This window comes from Hyperoodon ampullatus, assembly GCF_949752795.1.
Source record: "Hyperoodon ampullatus genome assembly, chromosome: 7".
Classification (NCBI taxonomy): Eukaryota; Metazoa; Chordata; class Mammalia; order Artiodactyla; family Ziphiidae; genus Hyperoodon; species Hyperoodon ampullatus.
The window spans coordinates 74,414,944-74,431,733 of record NC_136920.1 but is presented as its reverse complement, the minus strand read 5'-3'; the positions used below and the strand labels follow the sequence as shown (position 1 = coordinate 74,431,733).

Here is a 16,790-nt window from a genome sequence, read left to right as displayed (position 1 = left end):
AACAGAGGAAGAAAAGCAGATCCCCAGGGCCTGCTGAACTGATAAAGATGCAGTAGCAACAGTCAAAACAACAACAAAAACTGCCCAGCCTGAGTCGCTGGGTTCATGCTGTCAGAAGCACCATCCTACCCAGAAGCAGGATGCAAGAGCTGGTCAGCAGCCCTCTCCCTCCTGCTGTGCCAGCTCCTAATCAGAGGCCCAGCTTCAAGGCCTCCCAACCTCTGGTGGGTTAAAGTAGCACCCATCCGCTCTATCACTGCCCTCATTTCTCAGGCCCCTCTGGAATGACCTCCACACCTGGGCAACCCCAAGTGGAGCAGGCTTACCTGTCAGCATCTCCGAGGCCCAGGGAGGTGTTTCTTTGCAGGGTCTCCCGCACCACAGCCATCCCATCAGGGAGCCGGTTCAGGCGGCGGGTGTAGAGGCCAAGTCCACCATCGGTCATGTACCTTTGAAAGGAGAAGAGGATGACGCAAATGTATGGTTAAGAGCAAGTCCTGTGCCGTCCTGCGGTTCATATCCAGAAGCCCTGCATGGCCATCCCGTGCTCTAAGGGGGAAGGAAGTGAGGCTTTCCCAAGGTTCTGTCACTGATCACAGCCCAGGGATAACTCAGCTGACTCAACCCAAAGGATCGCCAGCTTGCTAGCAAAAATAAGTTGGCTTAATTAACCCAAACTCACAGGAATCTATGAAGCAGAAGGGAACTAGTAAATAAAATGAACTGTCAGATGCATTCATGACATTCTTTTTAATGTCAGCAATTATACAAGCAGGTGTTTTACCTAAGTACTGTGAATGGAACTGATAAGTCATCGGCAAATCATAGGGAAAAATGTTACAGAACAGTGCAGTGGAAAAAGTAGGCCAGCTTTTTAGAGGAAAAGAAAGAAAAGACGGAGGATACAAGAGCCAGCTTTGCCGTCGTGGGCAAGTCACTTCTCTGAGTCCTGTGTTTTTCATCTAAACTGTGTGAATATCACAGCCTTCCTGCATCACAAGGTGGACATGAGAATTAGTGAGATAAGGAATATCACAGCGCTCTATAATTTGTATACGATCGTATAAACAGAAGACGTTATTAGGATAGTCATCATATTGAAGTAGCTACAAGGGTAAATTTCACCTCTGATACTGATGTCTTAAGGGGGGTGTCCCAAACTCTCTGAATAGCAGTAATGCTCCTTTACTTTTCTAGATCTCTCGGTGATGCCACAAAGCTATCTTCTGATGAAATCAGTGTTGTCAGGGGGAAGGGGAGACCCCTGAAACTTTCTGTATAGATGGCTGACTATCTACCAATCAGACCAGTTCCTGAAAGATTAGCTACCAGGAGGAGGTAGTTCAGGTCCAAAGCAGCTTTACTTCATGTACCTTGGCTCCTCCACAACACCCCACAAAGGATACTGCTTGTGCCATCACCCCCATCTCCAGAGGAGAACAAGAATTCAAAGCAAAATTTGAGCAGAGTCAGTATCCAAACTCAGATCCCTTAAATTCCCACATGGGCCCTATCAGATAGACCTGCAATGCATCTGAAACTGCAAGTGATTTGCATTTCAAGTCTAATAATAGGAAGTAAGAAGACCAATGAACAAGTGGTTGTTTTGCTGCAACAGTCAGCTGAGCTACATCATGGAATGTTTCACTGCATTTGGTATCTTGGCTTTAGAATATATGGCGTAGATCCTGAGGGTTCTCAATCCTTGAGATTCTTCCACCTCTAGTTTAGGAACTTCTTAGGATATATGCTTAGAAAAATGGACTTACAGGATGCTGTGGAGGTTTCCCAGAACCAGTAGGGTCAAGTTAGGGTCAGAGAAGAAAGTTCTCACAGAAGCCATCTTGGGTGAGAAGGAGCTTCTGTTTTGGGTCAAAAGAACTCTCCCTTAGGGCAGCTTCCAGGATACCATGTCTGAATCGACTTCTCTGATGGCCCCATTCACCCCCCATTTATGACATTAATGATCACAATGCCAGCATAATGGAAAATCTGCTGAAGTCAGTCAAACCGATTGTTTGTGCACCAGCAAAACAACACAACAGACTGGTTTTTTTCACTCAACTGTACGATAAAAACCACCCTGTGAATATACTAAAACCCAACAAACTGTACACTTTAAAATGGTGAATTTTATGGTATTTGACTTATTCCTCAAGCAAAAGGAAAAAAGAAAAACCAAAAACCCCAGCGACTGCAGCTATAGTTAAATAATTATTTGTGTAATGACTTTTGGATGCTTGGTTCCCACACTGGATAGTGAACTCCTTGATCGCAGGGGCGATTTTATTTTGTTCAAATCTATATCCCATGTGCCTAACACATACTAAGTGCTTAATAAATATTGCTTTTGTTGAATGAAGCCCAAAGATACAGGCATAGGGTGAAGTTTAGCAAAAAACATTTTGGGAGGAAACCAATTACAGGTTCTTCTTCCTCTTAAATGTCAGCAAATTTGACATCTAAGACATATGGCAATTAAACTGTCTACCTGTCAGTCAACCCATCTGCCCATCCATCCACCCATCTACCCACCCACCCATTCAGCCAACAGATGTAGTGACCCTGGGTCCAGTGGTGGACTCCATGTGTGCATCCTACAATTAACATAAGGAGAAAAAAAAAAAAAAAACACCTACAGAAAAATGCAGTAACTCTGCCAGAGGCTAGACTTTCTAGAGTAAATGCCGTTTCAAGGAGATTTCATTGGAAGCTCTTCAAAACACAATCTGCTGCACCATTAAACAAGGCAGTTAATTTCGATTTTAGCAAAGTCTGCTCAGCCATATAGATAAACAAAAATTTTTCAACTGGGGAGATCTTGTCAAAGGACAAACTAATTTTAGCATTCATTTCCCTGCTGGATTTTTATTGCTGGTGAAACAACACATACGGTTGGGCAATTACACTTACCCGGGCATGTAGACAGAGGCCCACACATACACAGCCCTGGCTTTCTGTGAAGGCCAAGAGCAGAGGCTGGTGAGCATTCCAGAGACTGAATGCTGAGATGTGCTGCAGCCGCCAGCCCACTAACACTGGGTGCAAGATGGTGGTGTCAAAAACTGACCACCGGGGCTTCCCTGGTGGCGCAGTGGTTGAGAGTCCGCCTGCTGATGCAGGGGACACGGGTTTGTGTCCCGGTCCGGGAAGATCCCACATGCCGCGGAGCGGCTGGGCCCGTAAGCCATGGCCGCTGAGCCTGCGCGTCCGGAGCCTGTGCTCCGCAACGGGAGAGGCCACAACAGTGAGAGGCCCGCGTACCGCAAAAAAAAAAAAAAAAAAACTGACCACCGATGAAGGTGGGGGGCCTTGGAGAGATGGGACTGGATGTGCTAACTTAGCTTATCAACTGCTGCTGGGAACTCTGATTTTGTTTAGGCAGAGAGGAGGGGAAAGTCAAGGATAAATCAGGATCCTCTGCCTTCTCAAATGCGCCAAAGACTGAAAGCCAGAATCAAATGTAACCAATGTGACAACGATCCAGTTTCTTTACAAATCTATTTCATTCATTTTGTGTGTGTGTCTGTGTGTGTGTGTGTGTGTGAGAGAGAGAGAGAGAGAGAGAGAGACAGAGAGAGACAGAGACAGAGACAGAGACAGAGGGAGAGAGAGAGAGAAAGAAAGAGAGGGAAGGAGGGAGGGAGGAGTCAGAAGTGGTTAAGGAAAAGAGGGAATTTACCTCTTCTCCCAGAGATTTGTAAAAACGTATTCAACCATATTTTTTTAAATATTCAAAATAAATTCTATGTCCTCTCACTGCAAGACAGCACAGCACTGGAGATAGCTGTCACTTGAACCAGCCTCACACTCAAGAACTTAAAGTATTTATTTCTAAAATTATCCACCAAATACAGTAGTCTGATTTATAAAAAGCTCTGTATATATTTTTAATAACTCTTCTGGTCTCAATGAAAAATATACATTTTTTGGTTCAACTCAAATTTCTACAGGAATTGGCTACTGAATGCATTAATATAGACTGCTGTCAGTTCATCCCTTTAGGAAGCATAATTTTAGAGATGAAGCCGTCACTGGTGTGCTGATCTAAAAGACCAGCCCTCGCCCTGGAAGGTGTAAAGGTTTATGTTCCTGACGGCTCAGGAGGCTGGGAGGGATGGCTGCATCCCATCTCTGGGATGCAGCTTTATCAGAGACTCCCATTGGGTGGAGATGCAGTGACTTGCCTGAGGTCAGAAGGAAAGGAACCAGCTGATCTAGGGACTGAACCCCTGAGCACCAGGGCCACACTTTCCTTCTCCGTGGAGAAATAAATAATTAGTGCTGGAGGCTAATGAGGTGCTGGTAATATCCTAATGCTGGCTTGCTGGGGTCCTAAGCCACCAGGCAACTGAACAATTTCCACACTGTCCTCCCGAGTTCCGCAGTGATGGGTGGAGGTTCCGCTGCTTCCCCAGAGGCTCCTGGATGGAGAGTGGGAGCCTCTGCTAAAGAGACACGGTGTCCGTGGGGTGTTTTTCTTGCTTCTCAAGGCTGGGGCACCCTGGGGTGGCCCACGAGCATCAGAGTTAGGAGCATGGCTCTAACTTGCCAGCGAGTCCTGGGTTTAAAGTCTCCGCTGCCCCTTGCTAGCTGAGGGCCCTTGTGTGCATCATTGTTAGCAAATACTAACGGTTACTGATGCTTGCTGGGTGCTGTGCTAAGTGCCTCACATAAGTCATGACATCTTCAAAAGAGTCTTATCAAGTGTTATTTTTATCTAGATTTTTTAGATGAAGACAATGAAACTGAGGTCAAGATCAAGTACAGGTAGGTGGGTTCTAATCCCAGCTTTGTCACTTTTGGAGGGTAATTTCTCCAAGTTTCGGTTTCCTCATCTGCAAGATGAGTGAAACTACAGATTAACCTCACAGGGCCATGGTGGGTAGACTGAGACAGTGTGTATAATGCCCAGAGCCTGCTACATCAGGAGCCCTTAAAATGGATTAGCTGCTGTTACTATCAGCAGCAGCAATGGCTCGTATCTCTGAGTAGTGACTCTGCAGTCCCTCCTCCCCTTTCAATTCCACAAATATTACATGCTCTGTGCCAGGCTGGGGTTACAGAGACAGAGAGGTCTCATTCCTGTCCTGCTTAGTGAAGCTCAAAGTCAACAAGGGTCTCAGATATGTAAATCGGTAACTCTCCTACTGCAGGACGAGCCGTATTCCAGATGGATGTATGACAGGCTCTGTGCATAAAGGGGAAGGAGTCACAGCTGGCCTTTGAAGGGTGCATAGGAGTTTGCCAGACAAAGGAGGAGGATCCATCTAGGCACATAGATAACATGTACAAAAGCAGAGAGGAGGGTAAGAGGATGGGAAGTAGTTCACTGTTGCCAGAGCAGCAGGAACAAAGACAGGAGCTGGGCTGCAAGGGGACTGGGGCACAGTCAGGAAGGGCTGGGAGGCCAGGCAGGGCTGAGACCTTTGCCCGGAAGCCAGGGAAGCTATGAAGGTAATAAGCTAGTGAGTAACAGGTTTTCGAAACCTCCACCATTCAACACTCCATTTTTGGCAAGCACTGTCTCACTGATATCTCCTGTAGATTTTTCAGAACACGCCACTTGTCTGGATCCTGTCTGAGTCACCCCAGACCTTCGGGGAATGACCAGACTTGCAGGGTAGACCTCACCATCCCTCCAGCTAAAAGAGACCTGTGAAGGCAACAAGCCTATGACAAGGAACTTTCTCAACAAAATAGGTGCATCCTGCGTAACGGATAGGAGCTATGAAAAAGCTTTGGAATCTCATAGGACCTGTCAGAACAAATACGCTAAATTCTGAGTCCAGCGTCGTCAACAGATCTCTCCTTCTTTCAATGTACATAGTGAGGCAACAATGTAGAACGAGTGAAACTGGCTCTGTGAGTCACCTTCAGAAGGAGGGACAGAGGACCCCTCCTTCCCAAAGTTCCCAACCTGGCACATAAGGAACACAAACCGGCTCGCGCGCTAATCGCAAAGGAAATCACCTTCTGTCAAGAACTGGGAGAGGTGAGAGGGGATGGGAAGGGAGAAAAATATGTACACTGATGTGCTTCAGTGTATTCCTAATAGAGCACAGCATAAAAAAATTTAAAACTCTCAGAGGCAAGAAATGAAAGCAATACCGACAGAAAAAAAAAACCGAGCCTCAGTGATTACTTTTCTTCAAAGAAATGTCAGCTTGTCTGTATTTCTGGGACACACATTTGGTTTAAATGTGAACATAGCAAAGAAAAATGGAATAAAAGAACTGCATATTTAAAAACTATTCCTTGCCAACATGAATATAAATATATGAACATATACATCAACACATACTTCGTTGTATAAGGTTAAAGAAAATGACGTGGGCGGACGAAAAGACCTTGCATTCAGTTTCACCAACACCCAAGTCCCCAAACAACCAATGCTTTCACAGTGCTTTTCTACTCCATTACAATAGGCCTGACATTTATATTCTAAGTTTATTAGGATGTAAATTGAGTTTCTGGACCAACCTGTAAAAGGATCCCTTTAGTTTACGGCCTCTTAGAAGTCAGAGGAATAAATTTCACTCTGGGTCATGGAAGGACAAACTGACAAGCAAGTCTAACAAAGCTGCCTGAATCCTTTTGAAGAAAGTTGATCTTAGTGACAAAAAAGAATCTGCTACAGTTGACTTAAGGGGAGAAGATGCATTTGAAATGCAAAAACATGGTCGGAAAAAACCAGATTTTTAAACTTTTCAGTGCTCTTTTCGGGCGGATGTGAGAGTTCAGTTTTCCTCTCCAGCAAAAATAATAATCATAATAGTAAGACCGCAACACGAAAATTTAGGTGAACACTTAACATTTTACTAACGAAGCACCTGGAAACTGCTTTGCCCTCAGGTTTTAGGCACAAAATCTGAGGCAACTATGGCATATTTCATTTACCAATCCACCCCCCTGCTGCCCTCACCTCCAATGACAAGTACGGAAACGTATCACAGAGCGATTCTAAGACCCTACCCACTGCATAGCCTTAATATCTAAAAATCAAATAAAGGTGAGTCCTAATCCAAGAACAGGTTGCTGCTGCTTCTCTATCATGGACCACCCCAAACTGACACACAATGAAATGAAACTTACAGCAGCCTTCAGAGAGAAAGTCTAAAGTTTGAATGTCTTTCTTCATTAGGTTTCCCTGCAATAATAGGACTTCAGGTATAAATAATCCAGACTAGACAACACAAATAATCAAGAAACATTTCTTTGGCGTTCATGTCTTTTAGGGAACTCCTCCAATAACTCTGCTGGCAGAGGGAGAGGCGGATGTGCCCCTACAGGACCAGTTTCCTACCTTCCTGCTCGGAGCAGGGTTGGGGCAGCGATCAGCACCGCTTCCCACTGTGCTCTAGGACAGCTGGCTCTTCAGGACATCCCCGAGCTGGTATCTTGCTCTTTTTAGGAGGATATGAGAGTTCAATTTTCCTTTCCAGCAAAATCTGCCCTTATTTCGCTGAATCCTGGAGCAGCCACCCGAGGCCAGAGCACAGAACAGGGCTATGGCAAACAGATGTCACTTTCACTGCAGGGAAGTTCCTTCAGTGGCCAGGAAGCCACCAACCGGGAGCATCCACAGCTCAAGGGGCACCAGCTCCGTCCGTGGCTCATCTGCATCTCACTTCAGTCTCATCGAGTCAGTCCTGGCTGTGAAGTGAGTCAGACGATTGGGGAAACCGTGGCTCAATTCTCTGAGCCTCGTGTAGCAGGAAGGCAAGCCTGCAGAAGTGAGCCAGGCTCAGCAGGTCTGGAGCCTACTCTGGCTACCTAGTCACCGGAGCACGCCTCTCTGGGGAGCACTGTAAAGACGTTGCTAAGTGAGTCAGGCAAGAGCTCAGCTCCAGCAGGCCACGGAGACAGAGGTAACAGCAGGAAAAAGCAGGCCTGAGTAAAGGAGGAGTCAAAAGGTCCCAGGGGGCCCCATTAAGCCTCACTGGGTGAAAGTGGTGCCACAGACTTTATTTCTGAAAGCTAGGTGCTGCAAAGCTGCTTGAAGAGAACAGAAGGCACACTGCAGGGGTCCTGCCACAAAACTCAACACCTGCCTCATCTACCTGCCGCTGAACCAGCAGCTTCAGCATCAGCTGGCAACTTATTGGAACTGCGGCATCCCAGACCTCCTGAATCAGACCCTGCAGTTCAACAAAGTCCCCACATCGTTCTAATGTGCATTAAAGAATGGAAAGCAGTGACCTCAGGCAGTGGTCTCCGTAGTGGAGAGCATAAGATGACCCACAGGGGTAAAAACTAAAATGCTTCTGTTTATATTTATTTCTTATCACATCCCTTGTAAATCCTGTGTGTATGCAGGTATTATAGTATGCACAGTGTTTCAGTCACAAAGCATATGTATGTTTAAAAAACAAATACAGTGTCTAATGGAGGAACAAGCTCTTTCTGACGCAACCAAAAGCAGTTTAGAGACCACCATCTAAAGCAGAAATTCCTAAATCTTCTTAAGTTGTGGACCCGTCAGAGAAACCCCTGAAAGCCATGGAGCCTGTCTCTCGTATGAATAAAACATGTATCCAGTTCAAGTCAGGTCACAGACCCCCCCCAACCCAGGCCCCACGTTAGTGGCCCCTCTGCGGAGTTAGGGCAGAAGTGGATCCTGGCTGAGTGGGTCCCTTCAACATATACAGTTTCCACAGAGCAAGGTGTTTGCTTGTCTTTGCTGTAAACGGACTTCGCACTGGCACATGGCATCGCTGTAACTCACAAGTCACCCTGGCTTCTAGCACACAGACTCAATCTCACCACTGCTGTGGGTTTGGGTTTGCCTCCACCAAACTCCTAGCAGAGGAGAGACTGATCTAGCAGGAAAATTCCTGCATGGTGATGAAACATGCTGCTACGGTTCTTGCATCTTTTGAAAATTGTAATGGGGGTTTTTACAAGTCTAACAAAATTCCATCTAGCATTGATTACCAGAGCATTTCGGTTTAGCTTGCCTACGGATCTATACATATATCAATGCTATACATATATTTTTAAAAATCCGTAACTGTACTGATAAAATACACAGTCACACAGAGAGCCAGGGATTATAACAATTTATCCCTATTTATGACCCCTATTTAAATAAATACACACATATAAATTTTTCATTACAACCCATAACTATGCTTGTTTAAAATGGGTGTTGGCAGGGTACCCTCCTGAAGAAAGGCTGCACGCTTTGGAAATTTGACAGTCCCCATGTCTGGAATTTGGTCTGGCCTGAATTCTCTTTATTGTGGTTCAACTGTCAGTGTGGGATTGCAGCAAGTATTTCTAGCACGAGCAGGAAGCTTTTTGTCCACCTACTGAAAGATGAAACACATTCTAGCACACAGGAGACGGTTCTCTAGACAAAGCCTCTTTAAGCTCTTTCTTGGAATGAAACAGATGGTGAAAGGAGACTGACTGATGTCCAGGAATTCTCAAACCTCAGAATATACCCGAATCATCTGGGGAACCCGAGAAAAATGCAGACTCCAAGGCCCCAGCTTCACAGATGCAGAATGCCATTAGTGGGGCCCAAACCTGCATTTTTAAATAGACCTTTTTTTAAAAAAGCATTTTGAGGTTTACAGAGAAACTGCATGGAGGAAAGTAGAGTTCCATTAAACTCCTTTTCCCCTTCCACCAGTTTCCCCAATTAACATCTTGCATCAGTGTGATACGTTTGTTAAAACTGATAAACTAATATTGATACATTATTATTTGATACTAATAATTATTTGATACTAATAACTAACATTATTATCAAGAATATTGATACACTATTAACCAAAGTCCATAGCTTACGTTACAGTTCACTGTGCTGTATAGCTCTATGGGTTTTGACAAATGCATAATGATATGTATCCACTGTCACAGTATCACACAGCTAACGTTTTATTGCCCTAAAAACATCCTGTCCTCCCCTGTTCATCCCTTCCCTCAAATCTATATTTTTAACAGACATGTAATTTTCTTTTTCTTTCTTTCCTTTTTTTTTTGGTTAAATAATTTTCTTGCAGTCAGGATCAAGCTGTCAGAAATGCTGGTTTAAGTCTTGAGAGCTGGATGGAGGAACTGTGAGCTAGACTGACCTCAGTTTCCCTAAGAGTTAGTTAAAAAGTCACCATAATGTGACTATAGTGTAACAGTAACTTAACTTTCAAATCTTTATAATAACTAGTCTTGGCCCTGTATATTAAGGAGGCAACATGCATGTTAAGAATACCCGATCCCTGATTCCTAATGGCCCCTCCATCTCAGATCACAGCCTGATTAGAGTTGTTAGAACTCTAAGTTTCTTCTAAAATATCAGTTAACTCCTGCGCGTGGACTTTCAGGCCCACAGGCCCCAGAACAGCCCAACTGTGGAAGCCCAAACTGGGAAGGGACATAAGTGAGCAGTGCGAGGTATGCTGAATACATACAGAGTACTGGGGGTCATCTGTGGGGGGTTCAGCGGGGGTGTCATAATTAGATGCCCTTACCCTGAAATAACCTTGTTTCAAAAGAATCCGTCCTCCCAGGCACTTCTCATGCACTGGGACACGTTTGCCAATCTTCTGGTTGCTGCTACACCTTATCATTCCCATGATTTCTGACATGACTCCCCGACCCCTAAAGTTCTCTACAACACAAGTTCACTTTTCACCTTGAGTCGGTGGAATTTGTCCTGGTGTTCAGGATTGTGTGTTTCCTTTCCAAGATGACTAGAGCTCCCAGCAGTGGGAATCAGACACCCAGAGTCTCTTTCCCTTTTGGTTCCATGTAGATACCCCTAGGTAATAACCAGAGTCACTTCCAAACTGGGGAGAAGCCAGCTGGCACTTGAGTTTAGGTTTATGTAAGTTTCACTTTGTCTTATCTACACTGTGGCTCAAAGAAATGCCCAGGGGTACTGAGAACAGGTGGAGGACGAAGGTGACTAACGTAACTGGGGGGCAACCCCTTCTGAGACATAAAGCAGGCCTTGGGACATCACCCAACCTCAGCAAAGATTTCTGGAAGCAGCTGGGAGGCTACAGGAAGCACCGCGCTACAGCCCTATGCAGGCTGCTGCCCTAGAGATGGTCTCCATTTTGAGGTGGTGTCATTTGTTCAGTAAATATTTATGCAGCCCCTGCTGTCAGGCAGGCACTGGCCTGGGTGCTGGGGATACAAGAATCAGATCTAGTCCTTGACCTTGAGGGGCTTAGTGTCTAGGTGAGGGGAACAGACATGTCAGTGTTTGCCTGGGGCTCAGCAAGGGCCAGAGCAGGGAGAAGGGCCAGAAAAGGCTTCTTAGAGGAAGAAACCCTCAAGCGGCATCTTGAAGGATGAGAAGGTGTTTGCCAGGCAGCCTTGGGTTGGGGCAAGGAAATTAGACAGTTCACACAGACACACGTGTACCAATACAAAGGATCTAAAATGTACAGTGGATTCACTGTGTGGTCTTAGATGCTAAATTTCTACTAGGTAACATTTTCATTAAGAAAATCATTATTCTGGGCACTCATTCTAAATGGAATTCGATAAATGTTATTTCCAACACAAAGAAATACGTATATAGGCCTCTGGCTTTCAAGCACAGGGATTAAGCCAAAATTGGGTGACCCCAAGGATACTCGAATTACCTGCCACTAAATCCAGCAAGCCCAGTAGACACAACAGCTGACAACATAGGATGCCTGACCCCGTGTGCTTTTCCATTTGTCCATGAGCACTGGGTCACCTTCAGAAACAGCACCCAAGCAGCCAGAACACCAGTTCTCCATGGCAGTGGGCCCATCGCTGGGGTGGGGCAGGAGTTTGGAAAAGCATATTTGATGTTATAAATTTACCACTTTAAACAAACAACTAAAAAGGCCCAATGTTTTTTATAAGGTATTCTATAAAGTTTGACAGAATTTTGGTTTGCGTGGAACTACTAAAGAGATGGTAATTCTCTAAAGACACACTTATTCTTACTCTCACATTCCCCCTCCCCGCAATTCAGAGTGTGATGTCTTCACATTAAGGGATATGAGAGTTTTCTTTTTTTTTTTTAAGTCTGAAAAACACTGAGTTAAAGTTCTGTGAGAATGGGAACCAGCCATTTTCCTCCTGGAGAGCTCAGATTTTGAACTACGTAAGCACCAGGCCTCCATATTAAGTGAGGCCATCTAAACATGTGTCGTACAGTCACAGAAGTGTCTCAGGATATATTCACATGGAAGGAACAAGACTGTGGCTGAGAGTGGGGACGGGGCCCCTCCCTGCCCTGAGCCACGACAGGCAGATCTCACAGCTGCCTCTTTGGGGTCTCACCCCTTCCCCCAAAAAAGCTGCACTGCATAATCCTGGTAAAATAGGGCATGCTGAAATTCTTAAAATCTTAAAAACAAAACAAAATTCTAAATTGAAAAGGCTTCCTGCACAAACCAAGGGCCACCGGAAAAAAGAAAAATCAGCCTAGCCTCCATCTTGGCATTCCCCAGATAATGCCTGGGTCCCTCCCATGTGAGCCACAGAAAAATGACCTTTTGTACTAAGGCTGGTAAACGTCTGTCCTACTCCAAGAAGTGCCTGTGGGGTCCAACATGGTACAAACTCCAAAAAACAAATGATGTGCTCCTCAATGATTAAAACACCGTGCTTGAGTTGCCATAGGGTCCAGCAATCCCACTCCTGGGCATCTATCTGGAGAAAACCATAATTCGAAAAGATACATGCACCCCTATGTTCACAGCAGCACTGTTTACCATAGCCAAGACATGGAAGCATCCTAAATGTCCATTGACAGATGAATGGGTGAAGAAGATGTGGTACATATATACAATGGAATACTACTCAGCCATAAAAAGAAACGAAATAATGCCACTTGCAGCAACACAGATGGACCTAGAGATTATCATACTGAGTGAAGTAAGTTGGAAAGAGAAAGACAAATACCATATGATATCATCTGTGGGTGGAATCTAAAATATGACACAAATAAAGTTATCTACAAAACAGAAACAGATTCACAGGCATAGAGAACAGACTTGTGGTTGCCAAGGAGAAGCGGGGGTGGGGGAGGAATGGCTTGGTAGTTTGGGCTTAGCAGATGCAAACTATTATATATAGGATGGATAAACAACAGGGTCCTACTGTATAGCACAGGGAACTATATTCAATATCCTGTGATAAACCATCATGGAAAAGAATTTAAAAAACCCCACCTTGCTCATCTGCACACTGACGTGCGGTGGCCTCACTCACCATACTCTGCCTCCTCTAGCATCTTAGTGCTGAGATACTGGATGTCTTTTAAGATCATCTCCCCTATCTCCCACTGAGGACACCAGCCTGAAAAGGTTGTGCCTCTAAAACCTCACCTTAAATGCAACCAGGCATTAAGAAAAACACCAACAGGGACTTCCCTGGTGGCGCAGTGGTTAAGAATCCGCCTGCCAATTCAGGGGACACGGGTTCGAGCCCCGGTCTGGGAAGATCCCACATGCCGTGGAGCAACTAAGCCTGTGCGCCACAACTACTGAGCCTGTGCTCTAGAGCCCGTGAGCCACAACTACTGAGCCCGCGAGCCAGAACTACTGAGCCTACGAGCCACAACTACTGAGCCTGTGAGCCACAACTACTGAAGCCTGTGCTCCCAGAGCCCATGCTCCGCAACAAGAGAAGCCACGGCAATGAGAAGCCCACGCACCGCAATGAAGAGTAGCCCCCGATCGCCACAACTAGAGAAAGCCCGCGCACAGCAACGAAGACCCAACACAGCCAAAACTAAAATAAATAAATAAATAAATTTATTTTTAAAAAAAAGTTAACCCTTTAAGAAAAACACCAATAATACACAGTCTTACGGAACTACAGAATATTAGATCAGGGGGTTGGGGGAGGTTCCGAAGATTACTTGGTCTGATGATTTCTCAGATGCAGAACTGACACTCAGAGAATTTAAGTGATTTACCCAAGGAAACTAGAAAGTAGCCACTGATGTGTTTTCATTTTAATATATTTTACGATAAAATTAAAGTTTAGTTCCTTTTTTTCCATTTTATTTTAACTGTTTACCTATTTATCTCCTTGTCTTCCAGCCTCTCACCCAACGACTTCAACAAATGTATGACCAGTGTTATTATAATTATGATTATTATAATTATTATATAATTATAATTATTATAATTATTATTTTCGAGCTTGTATTTTTGCTTCATTACCCCTAGTCCCTAGATTCTGCCTAGAATTCTTGAGATAGGTACCTAACAAATGTTCTTGGTAGACCAAATGAAAGAATAATAACCTAGAATTAAGTTGCTTTAATGTATGATATATGTGTTAAACATTGGGGAATACAAAGAAGTGAGGCATCCTTGCATCTACTTAGAGAAAAGTCAAATACTTTAATAGAGGCTATGTTAGCTAAAGGATTCAAGGAAGACTTCTAGGAAGATGGGGGTCCCCCAGGCAGGGGTAGCTAGTGAGAAAAGGCTTAGAGGGAGGGGTCATAGGTCCCATTCAAGGGACAGCATGGCATGAGCAGAGTACTCAGTGTAGGGAACAAGGTCAATACCACCCTCAGTGGCTCATGAACCTGAGCTGAAGGCAGGCATGTTGCCGCCTGGCTGAATTCCCCATTGTCCGTGATGTTCTAAAAAGGAGTAAAAAGTGAAACCAGTAGAGCAGGGAGTTCAGTTGGAAAGGCAAAAACTGTTTCCCTGTAGAATTTCAACAGGTATGGGCCTGGACAGTGCCACAGGCATGTTTGCAGGAAGGACAGGTGTGTCTCCCCACAGCAAGGCGGCTGCTGGAGCTCGTTAGGTAACTTGGGCAGGAGACACCCAGCAGCCAAGAATCCAGGCAAACCAGCCAGCCTGGGGACAGACAGAGCGGCCCGGGCAGTGAACGTCGGGAGGGCACCCCCGCGGCAGCTGGAGCACTGGCGGGAGGGGCAGGCTGGGAGGGAGCCTCCCAGGCTGGGAGGGCGGTGACCTCCAGAGCAGGAATCAAGCAAAAGCTGGTTGTCTACAGGATACTCAAGTTACCTGCTATCAGGGCAGGAGGAGCTGCAGTCACAACAGGTGGCTGGTGCTGTACAAAGGAACAGGGTCCCTGAATTTCTCATGCTTCCACTGGTTCAAACGTTTCCACTCTCACAAGAATGGGAGACACATCAGCTGAAGAAGTCATTCAAACAGGGCAGGGGCAAAGCCACATCCCCTCGACCCTGCGTAGTGAGAGTGAGCTCATTCAATGTTGTAACATTTTACACTCAAAAAAATCCAAAAATCCCATTCCTGGGCATATATCCAGAGAAAACTCTAATTTGAAAAGACACATGCACCCCAGTGTTCATAGCAGGACTATTTACAATAGCCAAGACATGGAAATAACCTGAATGTCCATCAACAGATGAATGGATAAAGAAGATGTGGCACATATATACAATAGAATATTACTCAGTCATAAAAAAGAACGAAATAATGCCATTTGCAGTGCCATGGATGGACCTAGAGATTATCATAATAAGTGAAATAAGCCATACAGAGAAGGACAAATGTTATATGATGATATTGCTTATATATAGAATCTAAAAAAAAAAAAGATACAAATGAACTTATTTACAAAACAGAAATAGACCCACAGATATAGGAAGCAAATTTACAGTCACCAAAAGGGAAGGGGGGGATAAATTAGGTGTTTGGGATTTATACTACTGTATATAAAATAGATATATTCAGTTATACATATAACCAAATCACTGTGCTGTATACCTGAAACTAACACAACATTGTAAATCAACTATCTTTCAATTTTTTTTTTTTTTTTTTTTTTTTTTTTTTGCAGTACACGGGCCTCTCACTGCTGTGGCCTCTCCCGTTGCGGAGCACAGGCTCCAGACGCGCAGGCTCAGCGGCCATGGCTTACGGGCCCAGCTGCTCCGCGGCACGTGGGATCCTCCTGGACCAGGGCACGAACCCGTGTCCCCTGCATCGGCAGGCGGATTCTCAACCACTGCGCCACCAGGGAAGCCCTCAATTTTAAAAAATCTATCATTTTCACTATACAACCTAACAAGTGTAACTTTCAGTAACATCTCGGCAGGTGTGCAGCCCCTGAGCTGACAGTGATTCTCAACAGATACTCTGACGTCTGCCAGACCAGAACCTGCAGCAAGGGAAAGAAGTGGGTCTGATTTTTGTGTTTATCTCAAGGGGGCATGGGTGAGAACATTTTTCGAAGGAACAGCTTTGGTGTCCTGCTACCACCCGCAGGCTGGCATGACCTGTGGAAACCAGTCTTGTCAAAGAGACCTTCTCCTGAACACGACGCCCAGCTCTGCTTCATCCTTATCAGGATCTCAGTCATTCCTATGGGAACTGGACCCCCTGAATCTTACACTTTTACTGGTCCTCTCTCTCAGCTTCTCACCTCATACAGGAATCCCTTCTACAACATGTGGACACAGGTTTCTAGATTCTGCTTGATTACTCCCAGGAATAGGAGGCTTATGCCCTTAAAAAAGAGCCCAGCCCCCTTTGACTAGGTCTGATTTTTAGCCTGTTTTCCATTACACTGATTAACAGTAACCTTGGTGTTTAGGAAATGAAAAATGAAAGTCTAACTGCCACCCACGATTTGAGTTTGGTCCTCTGGAACCTACTGCTTTTCTAAGTATTATCCATGCCAAGCAGATCTAGTTTCTACAAATATTTCTATTACATTTTGAACCCTTTTTCCTTCCTCGTCACACTTCCCTAAACAAACCTTTGCCTAATTCTGAACCTCTTCAAACCTGGCACCAAGAACAGAACAGACGTTGTCTAACCAGCAGATACTCT

The 16,790-nt window shown here is 44.9% G+C and overlaps 1 protein-coding gene across 3 annotated transcripts in view; it reads right to left on the bottom strand.

The window, feature by feature from the left end:
- The window catches only part of NAV2 (neuron navigator 2), a gene marked incomplete at its 5' end in the record, with an annotated part of 768,636 nt that overhangs the window by 123,868 nt on the left and 627,978 nt on the right, over positions 1 to 16,790 (bottom strand). For all 3 annotated transcript variants that reach the window (XM_079709585.1, XM_079709583.1, XM_079709584.1), the window contains one exon: positions 327 to 449. In XM_079709585.1, the coding sequence (XP_079565711.1) occupies positions 327 to 449 (123 nt within the window). The remainder of the gene's footprint in view (positions 1 to 326; positions 450 to 16,790) is intronic.